Here is a 21536-nt window from a genome sequence, read left to right as displayed (position 1 = left end):
CAAGTATGCTTTTAATTAAGGGTCCTATTGTCGGAATCAAGAGTTAATCTTCCCGTCCCGATGATTGTCATAACTAATGCGTTTTGATTCATGTGTGGAGCTTCGTATGAGGATAGAACCCGGAATCCCAAGAGCGAGCCTCTAGCCACACTAGTAGACAAGCAATCACGCGGAGACGACCTTACATGAACCAGTTACGGAGCCGACATTCCTTGCTAGGAAGCATGAAGGCTAAGTAGTGAAGGACTCGTGTTGAGGAAGTGAAGAAATAATTCGTTCCAGCTCTTTTTGGCGGTGACACCATCAATGATAGATCCGCCACGGCGATCTGCCATCCAGACGGCAGTCTGCCACAGCAGTCTGCCACTCATCCGGCAGTTTGCCGTTGTGCTGTACTCGTGACTTTTATTAAGCCCGTTGGCTTAAATTTAAGCCTAAATCCCGTATTACCCTAGATTCGTGTGCAGCCTTATAAATAGTTCACATTTTGGAGACCTAAAAATCATCTTGTTGAGTATTAATTCAAAAAGGCTTGTGTGTTAAGAAAGCTTGGAACTTTAGGAAGGAATTTGTAATCTTTTAGTTTGGATGTTAATCTTTCTTCATTTCTTGGGTTTTTCTAAGAAGATGGAAGGCTAATCTTTTCCTTTCTTGGTGTAATTCATCCAAAGTCTCCAACTTTGGTATTGTAAGACTCTTTTAATCTCCTTTTATTTATCTAATGATCTTTCCTTATGCTTAATCTTCATGTTGAATGAATTTATGTTTGGGTTGGCCATCCATGCTTCTTATTTGTTCAACTATTGCAAATTCTAGAGAAATTGTTTAATTTGTCTAGGATTGTTTGGAGCAAGCTTGTTGTATGTTGATTTGGTTTAAAGGATTCATGCAATAAGTAGGAAATTTCATGTCTTTTCTCATTTGTATGGTTTAATCTTGTGAGAATTGATCCTAGCTTCTTGTCTTGGCTTATCTTTAATGCTCATGCTTAACTTGCACTCATGGTTTAATGAATTGTTGGTTAAACTTGAAGAACATACATAGATGGTTTAATTTGTGTATGTTATCATCTTGACTTGAAAGTATTGGGTAGAAATTAAGAGGAGAGTAGTTAAAGAGTTGAACTTTACCATTGTTGGTTACAAAGGAAGAATTGCACCAAGTCCCTTTTAATTGTTGAATTATCTTACTCACCAAGTGTTTGTTGTATTGCTTGCTAGACCAAGTTTGCAAATTTTACTTTGTTCCATGTTACCAATCAACTCAAAAACCCCCCTTTTTATGTCTCTCTATTGTTTGCCATTGTGAATAACCATTGTTTGTCTATAGCTTTGTCATTAGTAGTCAATAGTTTACATTTCGAGTATTTAGCTTAAAAGACCTTCTCTTGGGACCGACCCTTACTTGTGCTATATTACTTTATCATTTAGAGTAGTCTAGAGTATAGTTTGGCTTATAAATTGTTAATTTGGTAGGTTAATTCTAGCTTTTTACGACATCTAGTTTATTGCTTATCAAATTTTGGCGCCGTTGTCGGGGAAGGGCAACATAGCTAAAGGCTTGATTGTTAAATTGCATGCTAGTTTTTATTTCTCTTCTCTTTGTTTTGGACAAGTAAGTGGAAGTTCTAACTTGTGTGTGTAGTGCGAAGGTTTATGTTTAGTTCTCCACAACACGGTGAATCAACCCCCGTGGAAGAGGACGCTTTTGGAGCATATTCGTGGTTATTCACTAACCCTTGGTACCAAAGAGCACAAAGAGAACATAGAGTAGAAGAAGCACCTTTAGAAGCACCTTTAGAGGAACCTATTGAAGTCAATCCGATTGAAGTAGAGTATCCCTCTATGGCGAATGACACAAGAACCATCCGGAGATACGAGCAAGGAATTATGATGAGCAACCCTTCGTATCACCTATCCCCTCTTGGAGCCAATGCAAATTTTGAACTCAAAGGCTTCTTTATCCATAACTTGCCTAAGTTCCATGGCCATGCGGGGAATGACCCAAATCGTCACCTTTCGGAATTTCACATGATGTGTGAAGGTGCTATTCCGAATGGGGTGACGGAAGATCAATTCAAACTACGGGCCTTCCCATTTCTTTGTTGGATTCGGCCAAAGATTGGCTATTTTATCTTGAACCGGGATCTATAACAACTTGGAAGGCAATGAAGGCGGCTTTTCTTGATAAGTACTACCCCGATGCCCGTCACAACCGTGCCAAGAAGGCCATTACTACCATAGAACAAGACCTCAATGGTGAAACCATGTATGAGTATTGGGAGAGGTTCAAAAAGTTGGTAGCTCAATGCCCTTACCACGGGTTGAGCGATGATGATCTTCTTGTGAACTTCTATGAAGGGCTAAGCCAAGATGATCAAAGAATGGTCAATTCCGCTACCGGAGGAGGGTTGGAAAATTTTTCCATAATGGATGCCAAGGAAATCATTGAGAGACTTGCTTCTACTACAAGGAATTATGGAAGAACTCAAAGGGGAACAAGGAATACTTCTTCAATGGGAACCTCTTCTTCTTCATCAAATCAAAACCTTGAGCAAAGTGTGAATGATTTGACTCACTTGGTGAAGAATATGATAGTGAACAATCCAAACAAGGATGGGGGAAGGGGAAACAAAGTGGAATGCAACTATTGTCAAGGTCCTCATTTGGAGGAAAATTGCCCCATCATGATTGAAGAAGGAATTGGAATGGAGAATGTAAGTGCAATGGGGTATGAAAATTACAATGCTAGGAATCCTTCCGGAGGAGGATACTACAATTATGACCCTAGCGGCAACAATTACAATGTTGGGAGTAGAGACAACCCTAGACTTGGTTGGGGTGGTGACACCTCAAAGAGTTTTGTGAATGGTCAATTCAACCACTTGAGGGACCAAAATTCCCGACAAGGTCAAGGTTCAAACTCTCAAGGGAATAGGAATGGGAATTTCAATCAAGAAGGAAATAGGAATGGGAATTTCAACAACCAAGGTAGAAACCAAAACCAAGGTCAATCATCCCAATTTGGCAATCAAGGTAACAACAATTCTCAAAAGGAACCAAGTGTTCAAGACTTGCTTAAAAACATTTTGCAAGAGCAAGTCAAAACAAACAAGAGGCTTGACAAGATTGATGCCGATAAGAATGTTAGTGATGCCAAGGTTGCCAACCTAGAAGTCCAACTTGGCCAAATTGCCCAAGAACTTGCCAAGAAAAATCAAAGAACCTCAACTTCTATTCCCTCCACTACGTTCCCTCCTAGAGAGAATGCTAGTGCTATGACTTTGAGGAAGGGGAGAACTTTAGAATCCCCTCCCAAGAAGAAGAGAAGGGGCAAGTCACAAGAGAGGGTTATTGACATTGAAGAAGAGCTTGTGGTTGAACAAGAGAAAGGATCATCTTCAAAAGCTAATGAGGAAAAAGAGAGGAGTCCTTTGAGCATTGACAAAGGAAAGGAGGGAAGCACCAACACAAAGGATCAACTCAAGGAGATTGAACAAGAGTATGAACCGGAGGTACCATTTCCTAGTGCCCTCACAAGTCCCAAGAAGTTTGATAAAGACACCGATCTTTATGAAACTTTTAGGAAATGTGAGGTCAACATCCCTCTTTTTACTATCATTAACACCGTTCCTAGGTATGCAAAGTTTCTCAAAGAACTTTGCACCCCTAAACGGAAGCCAAGGAAAGGAGTTGAAAGAGTCACGGTTAGTAGGCATGTCTCGGCAATTTTCAAACAAAATCTTCCCAAAAAGTTAGATGATTCGGGCATGCTAACTATACCGTGCTCAATTGGAGGAAAAGCTTTTGCTAGAGCTATGCTAGACTCGGGGTCCTCTATTAATGTCATGCCTTATTCCATTTATGAGACCTTAGAATTGCCTCCCTTGTCTAAGACCAATGTTGTGATCCAATTGGCGGATCGCTCTACAATTCACCCCAAAGGTCTTGTAGAAGATGTGTTGGTAGAGGTTGATAAATTCATTTTCCCGGCCGACTTTTATGTTTTGGACATGGAGCCGGACTCCAAGGCTACACCCCTCTTGCTAGGGAGGCCTTTTATGAGAACCTCCAAAACCAAGCTTGACATGTATGATGGAAATTTGACCATGGAATTTGAAGGAAGAACTTTGAAGTATAATGTGTATGAAACAATGAAGAAGAATGATGACTTGAGTTTTTGCTACTTTCTTGACAAAATTGAGCCTTTGGCAAATCATGTTTACCAATTGAGTCGTAGGGACCCACTTGAGGTGGCCCTCACTAACAATGTCGAGAAAGAAGGGTTGCGGTTTTTGTTGTCTAATGATGTGCAGGATTATGTCAACAAGTTAGAGGAGGAAATAACCCTTGATGACGATCAAATGGAAAAGATAGAGGGCGGAATCAGGGGATTTCAGCAGTCTGCCGGACAAACCGCAGTCTGCCACACCCCTGGCAGTCTGCCAAATCCCCTGTTCCACGAATACTTGTTTTGCTTGAAGACAAATCTTAGCTACCCCAAATTCCTTCCCCTAGAGGCCTCCCTTGAAAGACCACTTCCATCCATCACTAAGCCACCCACCCCCAATCTAAAACCACTTCCCGACCACTTGAAATACGTCTTTCTTGGGGCAAATAACACTCTACCCCTTATAATTTCAAACCAACTTGAGGGTGATCAAGAGAGGAGATTGGTGGATGTTTTGCATAAGTACAAAGAAGCATTTGGATGGAGCATCACGGATATCAAGGGGATAAGTCCAAGCACTTGCATGCACAAAATTCGATTGGAAAAGGATGCAAAACCCGTCCGACAACCACAACGGAGGCTTAATCCACCTATGATGGAAGTTGTCAAGGAAGAAGTTATCAAACTTCTCCAAATGGGTATTATCTTTCCAATTAGTGACTCCCAATGGGTAAGTCCTACTCAAGTTGTGCCAAAGAAGGGAGGGGTGACGGTAGTCAAAAACTCTCAAGGGGCATTGATCCCCACCCGTTTACAAACGGGATGGAGGGTGTGTATTGATTATCGCCGCCTCAACCAAGTCACTTGGAAGGACCATTTCCCCCTACCCTTTCTAGATCAAATGCTAGAGAGGTTAGGTGGGAAGGAGTCCTATTGTTTTTTGGATGGGTATTCCGGGTATTTTCAAATCCCCATTCACCCGGAGGATCAATCCAAAACAACCTTCACTTGCCCATTTGGTACTTATGCTTACCGCCGCATGCCCTTTGGATTGTGCAATGCCCCCGGCACTTTCCAACGATGCATGATGAGCATTTTCTCGGACTATGTGGAGCGTATTTTGGAAGTCTTCATGGATGACTTCACCATCCATGGGGACTCATTTGACTCGTGTCTAGACCATCTCGCTATGGTCCTATCACGGTGCATAGACTCTCACCTTGTTTTAAATTCTGAAAAGTGTCACTTATTGGTGAGTAGCGGAATCGTGTTAGGACACATAGTGTCGAAAAGAGGGATTGAGGTGGATATGGCAAAGGTAGATGTGATTAAAACCTTACCGTATCCATCTAATACTCGAGACGTGAGGTCGTTCTTAGGACACGCGGGTTTTTATCGAAGGTTTATTAAGGATTTCTCCAAAATAGCTAACCCCTTGTGCAAACTTTTGCACAAGGATGTGGAGTTCGTGTTTGATGATCATTGTAGGGAAGCATTTGACTTGTTGAAGGAGAGACTTATATCGGCCCCAATCATTCAAGCACCCAAGTGGGATCGGCCTTTTGAGATCATGACCGATCTGACGATTTTGCCATTGGAGCCGTTTTGGGACAAAAGGATGACAAAGCTTCATATGTGATCCAATATGCTTCTTCACTCTTGAATGATGCTCAACGGAACTACACCGTCACGGAAAAGGAATTTTTAGCGGTGGTGTATGCCATTGAAAAATTCCGGGCTTATCTCTTGGGTGCAAAGGTCATCATCTATACCGATCACAAGTCTATAAGGCAACTTGTAGACAAGAAAGACACCAAGGCAAGGCTCATGAGATGGGTGCTTTTGTTGAGCGAGTTTGACATAGAGATCAAGGACAAGCAAGGGAGTGCTAATGTGGTGGCCGACCATTTGAGTAGGCTTCACATCAATGAGGATCTCGTGAAGAATATGGGAGTAGTTGACGGTAGCTTACCACATGAATCTCTTTATTCCATGAAGGCCGTTGAGCCTTGGTATGCCAACCTTGTCAATTACATGGTCACCAAGAAGTTTCCCACCTCACTTTCATCTAGTCAAAGGAACAAGATCAAGTCCGATTCTAGATTCTATATATGGGATGAGCCATATTTATGGAAAATGTGTCAAGACCAAGTCATCCGACGTTGTGTGCCGGATGTAGAAATCCCATCCATCCTAAAACATTGCCATGAGTACGCTTGTGGGGGTCACTTTGGGCCTCATAGAACGGCACGTAAAATCCTTGAGTGCGGGTTCTATTGGCCCAAGTTGTTTAAAGATGCTCATATTTTCGTTACTACTTGTGATAGATGCCAACGTTTTGGCAACATATCACGTAGGAATGAAATGCCCCAACAACTGATGCTTTACTTGGAAATTTTTGATGTTTGGGGAATAGACTTCATGGGGCCATTCCCTAATTCCTATGGATACATCTACATCCTCTTGGCGGTCGATTACGTGTCTAAGTGGGTGGAAGCCATTCCCACGAAATGTGATGATGCAAAGACGGTGCAAGCATTTGTCAAAAGCAATATATTTTCAAGATTCGGCTTCCCAAAAGCCATTGTGAGTGATAGGGGGACTCATTTTTGTAACAAGGTGATCTCAACCTTGCTTCAAAAATATGGTGTGCTTCACAAAGTTTCTACGGCATATCACCCCCAAACAAATGGCCAAGCGGAAGTCTCTAACCGGGAGGTTAAACACATCTTGGAAAGAACGGTCAATCCCGACCGAAAGGATTGGAGCAAGAGGCTTGAAGATGCTCTTTGGGCTTATAGAACGGCTTATAAGACCCCAATCGACATGTCCCCATATAGGCTAATTTATGGGAAGGGATGCCACCTTCCCGTAGAAGTGGAGCACAAAGCCTATTGGGCAATCAAAGCTTTTAATCAAAATGTCGATGAGGCGGGATTGCACCGGAAGCTTCAAATCCAAGAATTGGAAGAGCTTAGGCACAATGCCTATGACAATGCTAGCATCTACAAGGAAAAGGCTCGGTTTTGGCATGACAAGATGGTCACAAGAAGAGTTTTCAAAGAGGGAGAAGATGTGTTGGTTTTTCAAAGTCGTCTCAAGAATTTTCCCGGCAAGCTAAGGTCGAAGTGGTATGGGCCTTACAAAGTGAAGAAAGTCTTTTCCCACGGAGCGGTGGAGGTAGAAGACCCGACCTCGGGAAAAGTTATAAAGGTAAATGGGCAAAGGTTGAAACATTACTACAAAGGAATCGAGCTACAAGGCGAAGAGGATCTTCTTTTAGAAGATCCAATTTACAAAGATTGATTCTCCAACATTGACTAAGTCGAGCCATCGACGTTAAAAATACGGCACAAATTTGTAAATATTCTCTTTTAGTGTAGGATTTCCCGTTTTTCATAGATAGAATTTACATTCACGTCATTTATCATTCCGTTATTTACATTCTTGTTAATAAATTGCATTAACATTCATGAAGTTACTAATCATTCTATGAAGTGTGAAGTCGATTTTTACATCACCTCGGAAGGCGTGTCATTAGTGAAGTGACGGAAATGTGGAAAGGGATTTGAATGGGAGCGTGTCAAGGGGAAGAGCAAGGATGAGGTGAAGCTTAATGAGCTAAATTTTGGTTTTATACCAAAATTTAGTTAACGAAAAAATGCGACATCAGGAGGTTTTGGCAGACTGCCAAACTCCTCGGCAGTCTGCCACGGCAGTCTGCCAAAGCCACAGCAGTCTGCCGTTTTTGCTACAGTACGGGATTTGTCTAAACTTACCCACGAGACTCCCCTTTGTTCCTCATTTCAGAATTTTCGAGCATCTCAAACACCCTATCTCCCTTCAATCATCCTATTTCCACCCAAATCACCCAAAATCCTTCCCAACTTTCATCAAATCTTCAATCCTTCACTCTTTAGGCCACCATATTCCCCTCACAAACACAAAATACCTTTGATTCTACCAACAATCAGAAATTTCCCCCAAAATTTTGAAAAACCCTAACTTTGAAGACCTCAAATTTCAAGCTTTCAGATTGGAATTCAAGGGTTTAAGACGGGTTTTTGAGCAACTAGGAGCAACAAGGAGCATTATTTTTGTGGAATCCGGGGAGGTATAACAACCAAACTCTACTTTCATTTTTCTTGCTCTCTTATAATCCGAATTTCTTCTTGTTTTAGAGAATTAGTTGGATTAGTTGTTGCCTCTTGATGTTATAGTTGTTGTTGGTGGAAAAATTTTCTGGGTGAGGCAAGACAAACACCAAACACAAGCTTTTGAATTCTTCTTGAGCTAGTGCACACCAAGTATTTGGTGAATTGTCTCAAAGAGTGAAAAATTTTTGAGGGCCATATTTTGTGTTGTTTGTGTTGTATCAACTCTCTTGTAGGTACAAGAATGTCAAGCTTAAACCCATTCCGAAGGCCAAATAAGAAAAGGGTTGTAGAGGAGACCGAAAATGTGGGGGAACCAATTTTTACCGGGGAGGAAGGGTTAGATGCCAACCAACTCAAAATCTTTCAAAAACTCGGCCTTCACCAAAAACAACCTATCAAAACCACCCGTTTCCTTTCCCCCGAGACTCTAAATGCCCTAGGCATGGGCACTCTAGCCCGGACTATGCTTGCTAAGGTGGGTCTAGAAGACTACTTTGATGATGGGTTATGGGATTACACCTACACCTCCTACACCCGAGAGTTCCTTTCTACCTTGACGGAGTGTAATGTGGCGGAGGGAAGAGAGAAAAAAATCCGGTTTAGAGTGAATAGAAAGTGGCACACCCTTACCCATACTCAAGTGAGGAAGGTCTTGTCCATTTCCAAACCCCCATCTCCCATTCTCATGCTCGGGAGTCGGAGTGATGCGGCTTGGACCGAGATGGTAGGAACCAAAAATGCCACACATGACAACATGATTTCTTATTGCACCAACCCCGTGGTACAACTCCTCACCCGCTTCATAACCACCATCTTCTATGCCATAGGAGAACCCACTAAGGTCTATGCAAAGATCCGAGCTACCATGTGGACCATGCTCCCGGAGGGGGTAGGAGTGCCCGATTGGGTACAACTTTTTATTGATGCATGCATGGTTCACAAGACCAAAAGTTCGGGAGGGAGTATCAATTGTGGGGGGGCAATCACATTCTTTGTTACACATTTTGATGGGGACATTGATGAGTCCCAAGACATCTTCAAGACTAAAGGTCTTCCCTATTACAATGATATGGTCCTTGAGGAGTGTAAGATGTTCAAGAAGGTGAGGGATGACCCCCTTAAGGGGTATTGGTTGGGTCCCGACAAGCAAAAATACTTGAGGCTTCCGAGGCCTAAAAATTCTCCTTTGCCAAGTGGTACCCATGGTAGGAACTTCTATTGTCGTATGGATATTTCGGACTTTACCTCCGATGAGGATGAAGAGGAGACACCAAATGACCCTCCCGTGGACATGGACACCCCCATGTATGAAGCGGGGGAGGGCTCTCATGACCCGGTTGCTCCTTGGCAACAAAATATGTACGATTATTTCAAAGAGACAAGAGAGGTTTTCACTACCATAAGTGGACGTGTGGAGAATCTCCATTCTTGGCAACAACAACAAACGCCAAGATTGGAGAATCTAGATCAATGGAGAAGTGTGGTTGATGATAGGGGGAAGTTGATAGAGGAGGCCGCAACAAATCAAACGGCTTTGATGAGGGAAATGATTGCTAACCAAGAGGCTAACCGTCGTTGGCAACAACAACTTGACCAAACAATGACGGCCAATGCCAACATGTGGAAGGAGCAAAATGAGTGGAGAGGCCAAATGGACCACCAATTTGGGGTCCAAAATGAAAGATATCAAGAGTATGTCGAAGATTCATACTACGATGCAAGGACCCAAGAAGACACGCTTGGGATAGTTCGTGGTCTATTTGGCATGTCTCTTCACCCAACCATGCCACCCTCCATCACCCAAGAAGATGTGGACCAAAACTATGCCCGGGCCACAAGAGAAAGAGAACGAAGAGAAAGAAGGTGGAAGAACCAAGGCACCAATGATCAAGGGGGTGCCTCGGGTTCTCATTCTTGAAGAACAAGTTTGTGACTCCTCCACATTGAGGACAATGTGGAATGTAAGTGTGGGGGAGGAATTTGGATTGTATTATATGTAAATTTCTTGTTGTTTAATGCATAAAAAAAAAAAAAAAAAAAAAAAAAAAAAAAAAAAAAAAAACGAAAATCCCGGCTAGGTGAAAACCCACAAGGGTGGGCGCCTAGGCAAGATTGGGAAAGGTGGCCGAGGACGGGATGAAAACCCGAAAGGGCATTCCGGGCAAAATGAAGAAATGAGTTGCGAGCCACCGTGAGAGGAAAGGAAAAGCTAAGGTGAAAACCCGAAAGGGCACCTTAGGCAAAATGAGGGATTTTCAACAAAAAAATCAAAAAAATTGAAAAATGCACCACCAAAAAGATGGAGGGACAAGAAGGGAGTGATAAGGAGGGACTTGGAAGGAGGTTAGATTAGGATTTAATTTCATTTTGAGTCACAAAACTTGTCCCAAATCGGTGGATTTTTGCTTTGGCTATTTTGGTTGTTGAATTACATAGGTGTGTGGCCAACCAAGTAGCCTGATCTTACTCTTTATGGAGTGATAAGGGGGTGAGATAAGAGGAAGATAAATGATTTGGAGGATTGATTGGGTCACTTTGCTATTGCCTTGGGATAAGGCAAGAGTGGCCACTTCTTCTTTGGTGATATAAGAAGGGTGGAGTTGCGTGATGTGTCGGAGTTGGAGTTGTGTCGTGTCTTGTGTGAGGGATGATATAAGGAGGGTGAGTGAGAGGAGAGTTTGTGTCACCTTTGAGTCTAGATTTTCTCTTTAATTGGTGGTAGTTCAAGAGGGAGATATAAGGAGGAAGAGGTGAGGGAAGAGTGATCATTCAATCCCACACCCGCTTATGGACTTGCCGAATGCTTTCTTGAGTTTTACTCGGGACGAGCAAAAGTCCAAGTGTGGGGGAGTTTGATAGAGTCAAGAAGTGTCGAGTCACTAGGGCCTTCTTAGGCCAAGTATGCTTTTAATTAAGGGTCCTTTTGTCGGAATCAAGAGTTAATCTTCCCGTCCCGATGATTGTCATAACTAATGCGTTTTGATTCATGTGTGGAGCTTCGTATGAGGATAGAACCCGGAATCCCAAGAGCGAGCCTCTAGCCACACTAGTAGACAAGCAATCACGCGGAGACGACCTTACATGAACCAGTTACGGAGCCGACATTCCTTGCTAGGAAGCATGAAGGCTAAGTAGTGAAGGACTCGTGTTGAGGAAGTGAAGAAATAATTCGTTCCAGGCTCTTTTGCGATCGCCGCCATCAACAAGATCACTACGGCATCTGCCAAAGATCTGCCACTCATCCCGGCGATCTGCCGTTGTCTTTGACTCGTGACTTTTATTAAGCCCGTTGGCTTAAATTTAAGCCCAAATCCCGTATTACCCTAGATTCGTGTGCAGCCTTATAAATAGTTCACATTTTGGAGACCTAAAAATCATCTTGTTGAGTATTAATTCAAAAAGGCTTGTGTGTTAAGAAAGCTTGGAACTTTAGGAAGGAATTTGTAATCTTTTAGTTTGGATGTTAATCTTTCTTCATTTCTTGGGTTTTTCTAAGAAGATAGAAGGCTAATCTTTTCCTTTCTTGGTGTAATTCATCCAAAGTCTCCAACTTTGGTATTGTAAGACTCTTTTAATCTCCTTTTATTTATCTAATGATCTTTCCTTATGCTTAATCTTCATGTTGAATGAATTTATGTTTGGGTTGGCCATCCATGCTTCTTATTTGTTCAACTATTGCAAATTCTAGAGAAATTGTTTAATTTGTCTAGGATTGTTTGGAGCAAGCTTATTGTATGTTGATTTGGTTTAAAGGATTCATGCAATAAGTAGGAAATTTCATGTCTTTTCTCATTTGTATGGTTTAATCTTGTGAGAATTGATCCTAGCTTCTTGTCTTGGCTTATCTTTAATGCTCATGCTTAACTTGCACTCATGGTTTGATGAATTGTTGGTTAAACTTGAAGAACATACATAGATGGTTTAATTTGTGTATGTTATCATCTTGACTTGAAAGTATTGGGTAGAAATTAAGAGGAGAGTAGTTAAAGAGTTGAACTTTACCATTGTTGGTTACAAAGGAAGAATTGCACCAAGTCCCTTTTAATTATTGAATCATCTTACTCACCAAGTGTTTGTTGTATTGCTTGTTAGACCAAGTTTGCAAATTTTACTTTGTTCCATGTTACCAATCAACTCAAAAACCCCCCTTTCTATGTCTCTCTATTGTTTGCCATTGTGAATAACCATTGTTTGTCTATAGCTTTGTCATTAGTAGTCAATAGTTTACATTTCGAGTTTTTAGCTTAAAAGACCTTCTCTTGGGACCGACCCTTACTTGTGCTATATTACTTTATCATTTAGAGTAGTCTAGAGTATAGTTTGGCTTATAAATTGTTAATTTGGTAGGTTAATTCTAGCTTTTTACGACATCTAGTTTATTGCTTATCAGGACTCGAGAAGACTGGTTACAAAGATTCTTAAGAAGTTGAAGGTGCCTGTTCGTCCGCATCATTTGTTCTTTAATGGTGTAAGGCTGGAAGAAGGCCAGCCTTTATCAGCTTACAATGTCGTCGAGGGTTCGACTTTGGACATGGGTGCACCCATAAAGGACAACTAGATTTACCCTTAATTAGCCTTATTAGACTCCTGCTGTTGTAGCCTGTAGGCCTGTTTCTCAGGCTTGTTTAGTTTCGTGAATTTGTGAAATGAATGTTATTATTATGTCCTAATATAGACTCTTTCCTTTTGTTCAGTCGACGTCTAGCACTTATTACCGTCTTCTTATGTGGTAGAATTACTTCCCTTGATTTTTATCAGGAAAAAAAATCAACTGATAAAAAGGAAAAAAAAAATCGGAACTTTCCTGACATTCAAGAACTCTTAGCAGTAGAAGTTTGATATTCCAAAATTTCCGACATCATTGAGGCGCTTTTTAGCTGCTGCTCAGAACATTAAATCAGAAGAATCAATCGCGCTGATATAGCTTTTTTGTTGCTGTTCTATTTACAGAATGAAGACTCAGCTATACATGTCAGGAATTAATCTAGCATTATCATTCAGTGAATACTTCTAATCAGCTTTCAAATTCGACGTGTTTCTTCATGCTGTCTATTCTATCCCTGGATCCGAATAAGCTAAGTTGGGTCTCGTGGATGTGGGTTTTGGCTTGGACTTAGAAGAGGTCTTGGTCTTTCTTCTTCGTAAAGTCTTTGAGCTTGAGGTTGTGTCGTCTGTTTTATTTTCCGAAGCTGTTGTAGTTGACCTTCTAGGTGAATCGGTTGATGACCCTGCTAGGGCGTGTCGTTTTGCACCCTTGACTTTATTAGACCGCCGTCTTGATGAGGACTCGAATGTTGAGGCATCTGAACCCATTAAACACCGATTTTCTTGGGCAGTGAATCTTAGACCACGCTCTCCTGGAACATTTTGCTGATCTCCTACAGAAAACAGGAAGTTCACTGCATTAATAGCTGTCTTTTCCGAAAAATGATTTCCTAACTAAAAATTTATTGAATCTAAAAAAGAAAATCCCTAGTATAAAAAGCGGTTTTTCTAACGTGTGCCCTTAATAATTGTGTTACCAAGAGAGTATGGATTATTCATTCATACCATTTCGAGGTGATTCACCTGATTCTCCATCTTTAAAACTCTGGATCTGTGGAAAAACATGAAGCTATATCAGCTAATTGTCATACAAGAACATCAAGTAATAATTATGATCGATAATCATGATTTAGATTGTTCTATACTTTATACAAGCAAGAAGTCAAGAACATTATCAAGAAATAAGAACATACCCAACTAGGTGCATTTGCAGCTGGACCATCCCAACCAATATGGGCAACATGTTTTACGTCAGTAGGAAACCCTATTTGCATTTCTTCCTCTTCTTCCTCTTCTACATTTTATTGCAACATTAAAAAGAAATTACGTCAAATCATCATCGTCATTATCATCATTGCCTAATCGTATTGGAAGAATAAAATGCAGAAATTTTTGAATGAAGATAACATACCAAATATTTGCGAAATGAATCTTAGACCTTTCAGAAGCCCTTTCATTGTACTCGACATGGTAAACATTAATGACGCGAAAACTGTTCTTCAAGTTTCCCGTATACAGAAGAACAATATCGAAATTTCGTAGATGAACACTATTATTATGAAGCTAAAGACCATGGTTCCATGACATGTTGGTATTAATTTTCTTAAAACAAAAATTAATTACAACATTTTCCTTCCAACCAACAACAAAATCTTAAAGATAGAGGGGTTGTATTAACACAGTTGGCAAATTCTGCCATCATATAATTTGTAAAATATAATTATAAGAATAATTTGGCAGTTGATAAATAATTATATCAGAATTTTCGTTTTTAAAATAGAAACTTTTTCCTCGTTGTTATGAGTTGACTTTATTTAACAGTCTGTTTTCTGAATATTCTTGATGATGATATGATGTTTACATTTATGCTTATTTTAGATGTGTATGTCTATAAATTGGTTATATATTGGCGACGGCAAGTAAGTTCTAATCATAGAGTAATAACTGCAATTTTCTTGAATCAATATATCGAAAAAATTGACATGCAAATAACGACTATTTTAGGATAATGTTGTTTTGTCGCCGGAGCAAAATGGTGCGAAAAATCCTTGCATTAAATCCTAATCTACATCCACAAAATATTTTTAAATATTTGTATTTACACTTCAAGAATTGAAATCTGATCTTGTGTAATGTAAAAATACATAAATTAAATCCAGGATGGTATATTTTTTGTGTGCGAAATCCCGGCACAAGACTCGTAGTAAGGCAACTGTTGCCAAAGAAGAGAGGGTTTAAAATTGTAGCTAATTTAACCAGTCCTGTCAGAGCCTCAGAGGTATGGCGACGGATCGATGATTAAACAGTAATGGTGTGTCGTGCAGACACCAGTGACAAACTAAACGGTACTGAAATTATACGAGCAGCACGCATTGTTGACTGTAAAGGCATAAGTTGATATTAGCGGAAATTGTGAACTACAACGGAGTTTTCAATCTCAGGCGCCAAATGTGTAAATGTGTAATACATTAATACTACTTCTGGGCAAAAAAAAGGTCTTACGCCAAAGCAAGAACATCACAGTTCACAGGATTAGAATCTCAGACCCTACCCTTCATTAAGCTTTCAAATCGTCCAAACCGACACTAGCCTGCAACGCAAAATGAAGTACTGACACATCAGAAGAAACATCACAAGACCCAGCCAATTAATCCACTGCAAATGCAGCTTAGATTAGAGCTATAGTTCTGGACCTCTGGTTCAACATATTACGTGAACTTATTACATTTGCTGTAGGTAAATTCAAGAATCAACAATGTATTGGAAGATTCGGACCAATAGTGGGTTCTATGAGATGGTTTCACCCGTGAGACCAACCCCATTCCTTACGTATTTCTAATTCAATTATAGGGCTAATGAATTGGTCTCACATGTAAGACTGTCTAATACAGTTTTCTTTTGTGATATTCACACAAGTGATGCAACAACATTTCTTACCAAAAATTTGTGGTTCTGCTGAAGTAGAGGTGTGAAGGTAATTAGAAAGCTCTCGATGTCACCTTTGACGGCATCACCTCCAAGCACCTCCATAAACTTCTTCCTATCAGGCGCTAACTTCATTGCAACCTGTGGGTTTAAATGCATAACACACATGAACTGACAATCTCAAAAATTATATGACGCCAACTTGGCTGAGGTAATCAGCAGTTTTTCAGCTACGTATCCAAGGAACATCAAATGAGCAAACCGTTCTTAAGTCTCTTTACAAGAATATGGTGGCGGATCTTGGAGCGGAAAATAAGGGATTTAAGTTTGAACAGTTGACCTCGTGTTTGAAACATTAATTAACCAACCATTGAACCAAGAGGGCCAACTGATCTACCAAAATGTAAGTGAGCTTCCAAAGCCAGTGGGACTGGACCCCTACTCACCAAACAAGAAATCCGCCATTCAAGAACATGAGAAAGTTCTACACCTTCACCGCACGGAAAAAAAATAAAAATAAATAAAGGTTGTGCTCCGGTGCTTATTACACATAAAGTCGGCAAAGTCAGAGAAAATTTAAGCTACAAAATGAGGAAACTGTATTTGGACTATGATCAAAGAGGAACTTTTCATGCAATAATTTCAAATTATGATAATTTACAAATCTGCCTCCGGGTATGCATATAAGTACATAGAAACATCAAATAATGATGTGTTCAATCGGATTTCAGCGCGACCATTTCTTTAGTATTTCTAAACACAAAAAAGGCCAAGTTTATTGGTATAGCAACAATCAAGTCGGTGAATAAAATGGGTTGATGTGAGAAAGAACATGAGATGAGACTACAAGACTAGAGTGGGAATTGTAAGCAAAAAAAAGTACTCCCTCTGTCCCGGTCATTTATTGTTCTTTTCCATTTTTGGATGTCTCAGTCAATTGTTGTCCTTTCTATTTTAGGATTGCATTTGATGAACAATTTGGTCATTCACACTCAATTTCATCCACATGTCATTTAGTAATTGACATTGGCCTCCTCCTCTTTTATTGGTTTTTGTGCCAAAACATAAGGACAACAAATGACCGGGACGGAGGGAGTATTAATATTACCGTGAAGCTTGAGCTCGCTAGCCAGCCGTGCCACTTTTTAAGGGTCTTTGAGTAAGAGTCGGTACAAGCTTGGGACATTGTCCAATCTGCGTGCTCCAGTAAATTGCGGAAGAGTTCCACCAAAAAATCCATAGCCCTGTATATGAGATCATCACAATAATGTAAAAGCATTAGCACCTATAAAAAGACTTGAGGAACAAAGGAGAAAGGCTAGACAGACGGTCACACAGACTGTCTTGAGAGTTGAATCAAATGATTACTACTTCACAATAAAATCAAATGCAACAAGTCTTTGACTCCAATGAAAATAGAGAAGGTTTACTAAAGTGTATAAAAAAAATTCCAAACTGACAAAACAAAAATGGTATGATGGGCTGTTAATTTAGAGTGAGGGCAGCATAAAATATTGACAGAAAAAGCATATGAGCATCGTGTACCTAGTTAGCCAAAGCAGACCATTGGTACAACTAGATGATCCTTTAGCAGTCTTAGTTTCAACCTCCACCTGAACCATACTGTATAAGTAGTTAAATTTGGCAGGATCCGTGTTGTACTTGGTTTCCAATCTCTGCAATAGTAAATTGATCCAAAACAAGAAAAACACATAAAGTCAGGCTTGGCTAGGTCAAACGTCATGTAAGAAACAACATGCAATAGAAGGATTTTCCACCTTTCCATTCAATAAGTTAACAAGCCAGCATTAAGATGTCAAAAAGTGAAAGGATAAACCTCAACAAGGAATTATAGTACTCCGTAGTATAACAGTACTTCAAGGCAAAATTCAGTGACAAACTGACAATCAAAAAATACAAATTTACAAATTTAGTGGAGGTGAAGAACAAATTTCACGTTTCAAGGAAAATGTATCAAATTTCAAATTTATTGCCATAGTCGAAACCCCTTCTTGCCCCCTCCGCAACACACAAACTGTTTGAAATAACCAGCAGCTCCACAAAGAGAAGTAAAACAGCAGAATAACTGAAAAGTACCACCTCCATGGCGCTCCATTCAATTTATACTCTGCTCATTTGACTTTGTTGGTCAACAGACATTAACTTCGTTCATGAATTTCTCCAAATATATGTAGAAATACAATATAAATTGGTCCCGTACTATATTCAAATTTATCATTTTTAAGAAGTTGTAGATGGTATGTCTACTGAGAAAATATTGGCCAGAGTTGGCCTCCGTTGACCGTCAATTAAATGGGAATGAGGTCAATGAACTCTCGATAAATGCCTGTATTTGAAGCTCTTTCAACTTTCATGTTATAAATGGGTCACAGGATGGAGGGAGTATCCAATAACGGCGAGAGAGCAACAGACAGCACCCGCCCCCTAACCCACAGGTCACCAAAGAGGCCCTGGAAAAAAAAGGCAAAAGACACCTAGCAGCTGAGCACACGACGCAGTCCAAGTAGCGTACCGTAATGTTGCCACCAATGTCAGATTTCACTAATGCCATAGATGCACCAAGCTTATCTGCATACAAACAAAAATGATAGAAGTCAGAGTGCAAAACCAACAATATTATAACTAGAAAGCTTTCCCTAATTCATATACTACGCAGGCAACATGCCAACAACTAATGGGATTTAAGGAGGAAAAAGCTAACATAAAAATAATACAAGCACTTAATACCTAAAAACTCCAATCTCATTCCTCAATGATTAGCATAAGCTGTCTAACATGCAAAGAACGTATGCCCTAAGCCTTACAAATTTAAGCCAAATGTCAAAAAGTAAAGAAAAGAGAGGAGGCCCTTAAAATTTGTCTTAGAATCTTCTTGATGAAGTCTGGAAATCTAAGAGCATCTTACAAGGACATTTGCAAGACTTCAACAATCTCTAAACCTAGAATTAAATCTAGGATCGCCAAGCACCATATTACACTAGTAAATACTCCTTATATCTCGTGTTTTACATGTTGTACACCAGCACGATTCTATTAACAAAATATATCATGATAGCAAGCATTTATGTAAAAGAGGGTTGGTAATAATACAAAAAATTGCTGACCTATGACGGGCAAAATGTGCTTGCAAGCATCCAAGAAAGGCTTGGCCAAGATTTCTTCATTCTCAGACTTAACCAGCTTAATCCCTTCCAGTGCTGGGGTAAACACAGTTTCCGCCATTTGTCTTTCACTGCACCAAACAACAGAAAATGAACTAATGAAAACGTACACATGGTCAAAAGCATATCAGGGGGTACATAAAGTGTTGGGGGTTGGCGTTCATTTCCTATCCGTGTATCTAAGATGTAGACCACAGAATATTAATTCATCATAAAGAGCTCGAGTAACAAAAATTTTCCATTAATCATGAAATCTAATTCAACAACTTTTAAACCATATCTGTAGATGCATAATACTGTACCCGATTCGACATCTTATCAGAAAAATAAACTGAACAACAAAAATTCAATACCCTTAAGCTGAAGTTTTTGTTTCCAAGTTGTTTAAATAGGTTTGTTTACAATTCTAATTTAGCCAAGTGTTTTACGCTATGAAAAGATTGGACCCCTGATGAGCTAATGTTAAGAAGTGATCACACATTAATCGTAAGAGTGTAAAAGTAATTCAATTGCAAAGATATAGTCCACCCCATTTGCATTTATTCTTCAATCTTCGTTCCAAAAACATGCATAAACTACCTAATGAAATGGAGGTTATATGTAAAAACACATCAGACGAGTTATTCTTCCATCATTCAGATCAAGCAACTCCAGACCAAATAAAACAAGGAAAAAACACAAGCTCATAGTTTGAAGAAGAACAACATAAACGCTATGGAACAAACAGAATTCAAGAAATATTAGACAAGGCATAGTTGTTTAAGTTATAAAGCCGTTAAAATTGTAAATTGCACCCGGGTAATAGGTAATGTGCAATGTTGCCAGACGGGTATTGAACACAAATCATGACTGTCAAGTATACCCCCTCCCCTCTAAAAGGCGCCTTGCCAACTAAACTAGCTCGACATTGTTCTCCAAAACTCAGGACCATCATGCAATCCCAGTAAAGTAGATTTGACTCATTAATCAAGACCCCTCTAGAGAATAGAGATCATAATCCAAAATTCTGATCCAACGAAACTACGACAAAATCAACATTAAAAACTCTGAATAAATGAGATCATACAAGAATAAACAAACAAAAAGTATCTACCCATTTAAGAACACGGCGTTCGTTTGATCCACAATATTAAAGAGAAAACTAAACTACAGTGATCACGATGAACAGTGGCGTGCATAGAAAGCGAACATTTCTCAAATTGCAGATAACAAGATGATACTATAAATGATAGGAAACAGAAGACAAAACTCATGATGGGATCAAAAGGATGATGGAGCAAACTAATACAGTAAGTGATTAAAAATTGAAAGGATGAATGTGGAGCAAAATGTACCAGGTGAAGTAGACAGAAGATGATAATAACAGTCGATGCTGAGTATAGAACTAGTAAAGGAGGGAGGATGTTGAGAGAAATGGTACCAATGTTTTTGACTCCTTGAGAAAGAAAATGGAAATCAGCAACGATCTAGTAATAACGTCTGCTCCCTTCGGAGGGTACTTCGCTGGTAGAGTGGTAGATGGCATCGTGCTAGGAGTCCGTCACTAGACATAGCAAAATTGATCCGGTTCAAATAATGTGACTCGACACTTGAAATAAGGACTAATTTTGATATGTAATTTAAATGTTTATTGTTACAAATGAATCATATTTCATAAATGGGTTTTTCTAATTGGGCACATGATAAGGAGTTATTTCAGGAAAGAATTATACCATTAATCCTCTAATAAATGTGGGAATTATCACATCATAATTCAAAATCTCATGAGATATTGTTGTAATTCTTTCCTTAAATGGCTCTTTAACAGTGCCCATTGGGAACATGATAGAAAAACCCTAAATAAATAACTTGAAAATAACCTGAGTACGAAATAACACGACTCAATTTGACCTGCATAATTCTTACAACCCCAAATTGACCTGATCCGATCAGACCAAATTGACCCATTTGTTAGGTCTATTGGTTGGGTTAGATTTACGCGTACAATTTAATTGGCAAGAAAGATATTTCTTCTGCTCCAATTATACAATAGGTCTTGGTATAGACGGGTGGGGCGTATAGACGGGTAAAGACCTCTAATAAAATGGGTAGGGGGGACAAGGTGGGGCACCCCCATGTGCTTCCCACTTTATGGCAAATGGGTATTTTGTGAGGGAAAATGGTATCCGTCTATACGTATAGACGGATAGTATCCGTCTATAATGAGAATTTGTGCCAATTATATGTTTATCGGTAAAAAATAATTTGGACAAAAAAAACAATTACTCCCTCTGATTCTTTAAAAATGCCCCATGTTCCATTTTGGGTATATTCATTAGAATTGCCCAATTTCCCTCTTTAGTAAATACGTTAACAAAAACATTTTTACCTGTTGTGCTAAAGCATGAATATCCCGTGTTGGGCATCTGCTGCATCTGTGTCCACAACCCATAATAGTACGATATTGTCCGCTTTGGGACAAACCCTCACGGATTTACTCTTGGACTCCTTCCCAAAAAGCCTCGCACTATTATATTTTATGGTCACTTATAAAGATAATCTTCCATCCTTATTCTAC

The 21536-nt window shown here is 39.7% G+C and overlaps 2 protein-coding genes across 4 annotated transcripts; both read right to left on the bottom strand.

Moving 5' to 3' along the window:
- Positions 1-13113: 13113 nt before the first annotated feature.
- On the bottom strand, positions 13114-14597 carry LOC141639392 (CRIB domain-containing protein RIC5-like). The gene is made up of 4 exons (XM_074448533.1): positions 14284-14597; positions 14066-14166; positions 13878-13923; positions 13114-13705 (listed from the first exon to the last, which is right to left on the bottom strand). The coding sequence occupies exons 1-4, from the start codon at positions 14348-14350 to the stop codon at positions 13377-13379; spliced, it is 543 nt and encodes a 180-aa protein (XP_074304634.1). The 5' UTR covers positions 14351-14597; the 3' UTR covers positions 13114-13376.
- A 650-nt stretch (positions 14598-15247) lies between these two features.
- LOC141639391 (glycolipid transfer protein 1-like) lies at positions 15248-20544 on the bottom strand. Of its 3 annotated transcripts, none has more exons than XM_074448531.1 (7): positions 20400-20544; positions 18923-19050; positions 18331-18386; positions 17343-17473; positions 16906-17041; positions 15810-15938; positions 15248-15462 (listed from the first exon to the last, which is right to left on the bottom strand). In XM_074448531.1, the coding sequence occupies exons 2-7, from the start codon at positions 19038-19040 to the stop codon at positions 15430-15432; spliced, it is 603 nt and encodes a 200-aa protein (XP_074304632.1). In that variant the 5' UTR covers positions 19041-19050; positions 20400-20544; the 3' UTR covers positions 15248-15429. The 3 variants fall into 3 exon arrangements, with proteins under 3 accessions (XP_074304632.1, XP_074304631.1, XP_074304633.1); XM_074448530.1 differs by having other exon boundaries at positions 20314-20495; XM_074448532.1 differs by lacking the exon at positions 20400-20544 and adding an exon at positions 19408-20299 and having other exon boundaries at positions 18923-19333.
- Between the last annotated feature and the right edge of the window lie 992 nt (positions 20545-21536).

The sequence above is a fragment of the Silene latifolia genome, unplaced genomic scaffold, assembly GCF_048544455.1.
Source record: "Silene latifolia isolate original U9 population unplaced genomic scaffold, ASM4854445v1 scaffold_367, whole genome shotgun sequence".
Classification (NCBI taxonomy): Eukaryota; Viridiplantae; Streptophyta; class Magnoliopsida; order Caryophyllales; family Caryophyllaceae; genus Silene; species Silene latifolia.
Note: the sequence above shows the minus strand (reverse complement) of the source record. Positions and strands in the feature narration are given on the sequence as shown.

What these genes read in the sequence shown, in the direction of transcription:
- LOC141639391 (XM_074448531.1), bottom strand. Translation starts at nt 19,040, where the DNA reads ATGGCGGAAACTGTGTTTACCCCAGCACTGGAAGGGATTAAGCTGGTT. An exon ending in ACATTGGTGGCAACATTACG is followed by an intron (nt 17,474 to 18,330) that starts GTACGCTACTTG and finishes TTACTATTGCAG; the next exon opens with AGATTGGAAACCAAGTACAA. An exon ending in AGCAGAACCACAAATTTTTG is followed by an intron (nt 15,463 to 15,809) that starts GTAAGAAATGTT and finishes TTTGCGTTGCAG; the next exon opens with GCTAGTGTCGGTTTGGACGA.
- LOC141639392 (XM_074448533.1), bottom strand. Translation starts at nt 14,350, where the DNA reads ATGTTTACCATGTCGAGTACAATGAAAGGGCTTCTGAAAGGTCTAAGA. An exon ending in ATTCATTTCGCAAATATTTG is followed by an intron (nt 14,167 to 14,283) that starts GTATGTTATCTT and finishes AATAAAATGTAG; the next exon opens with AAGAGGAAGAAGAGGAAGAA. An exon ending in AGGTGAATCACCTCGAAATG is followed by an intron (nt 13,706 to 13,877) that starts GTATGAATGAAT and finishes TGTTTTCTGTAG; the next exon opens with GAGATCAGCAAAATGTTCCA.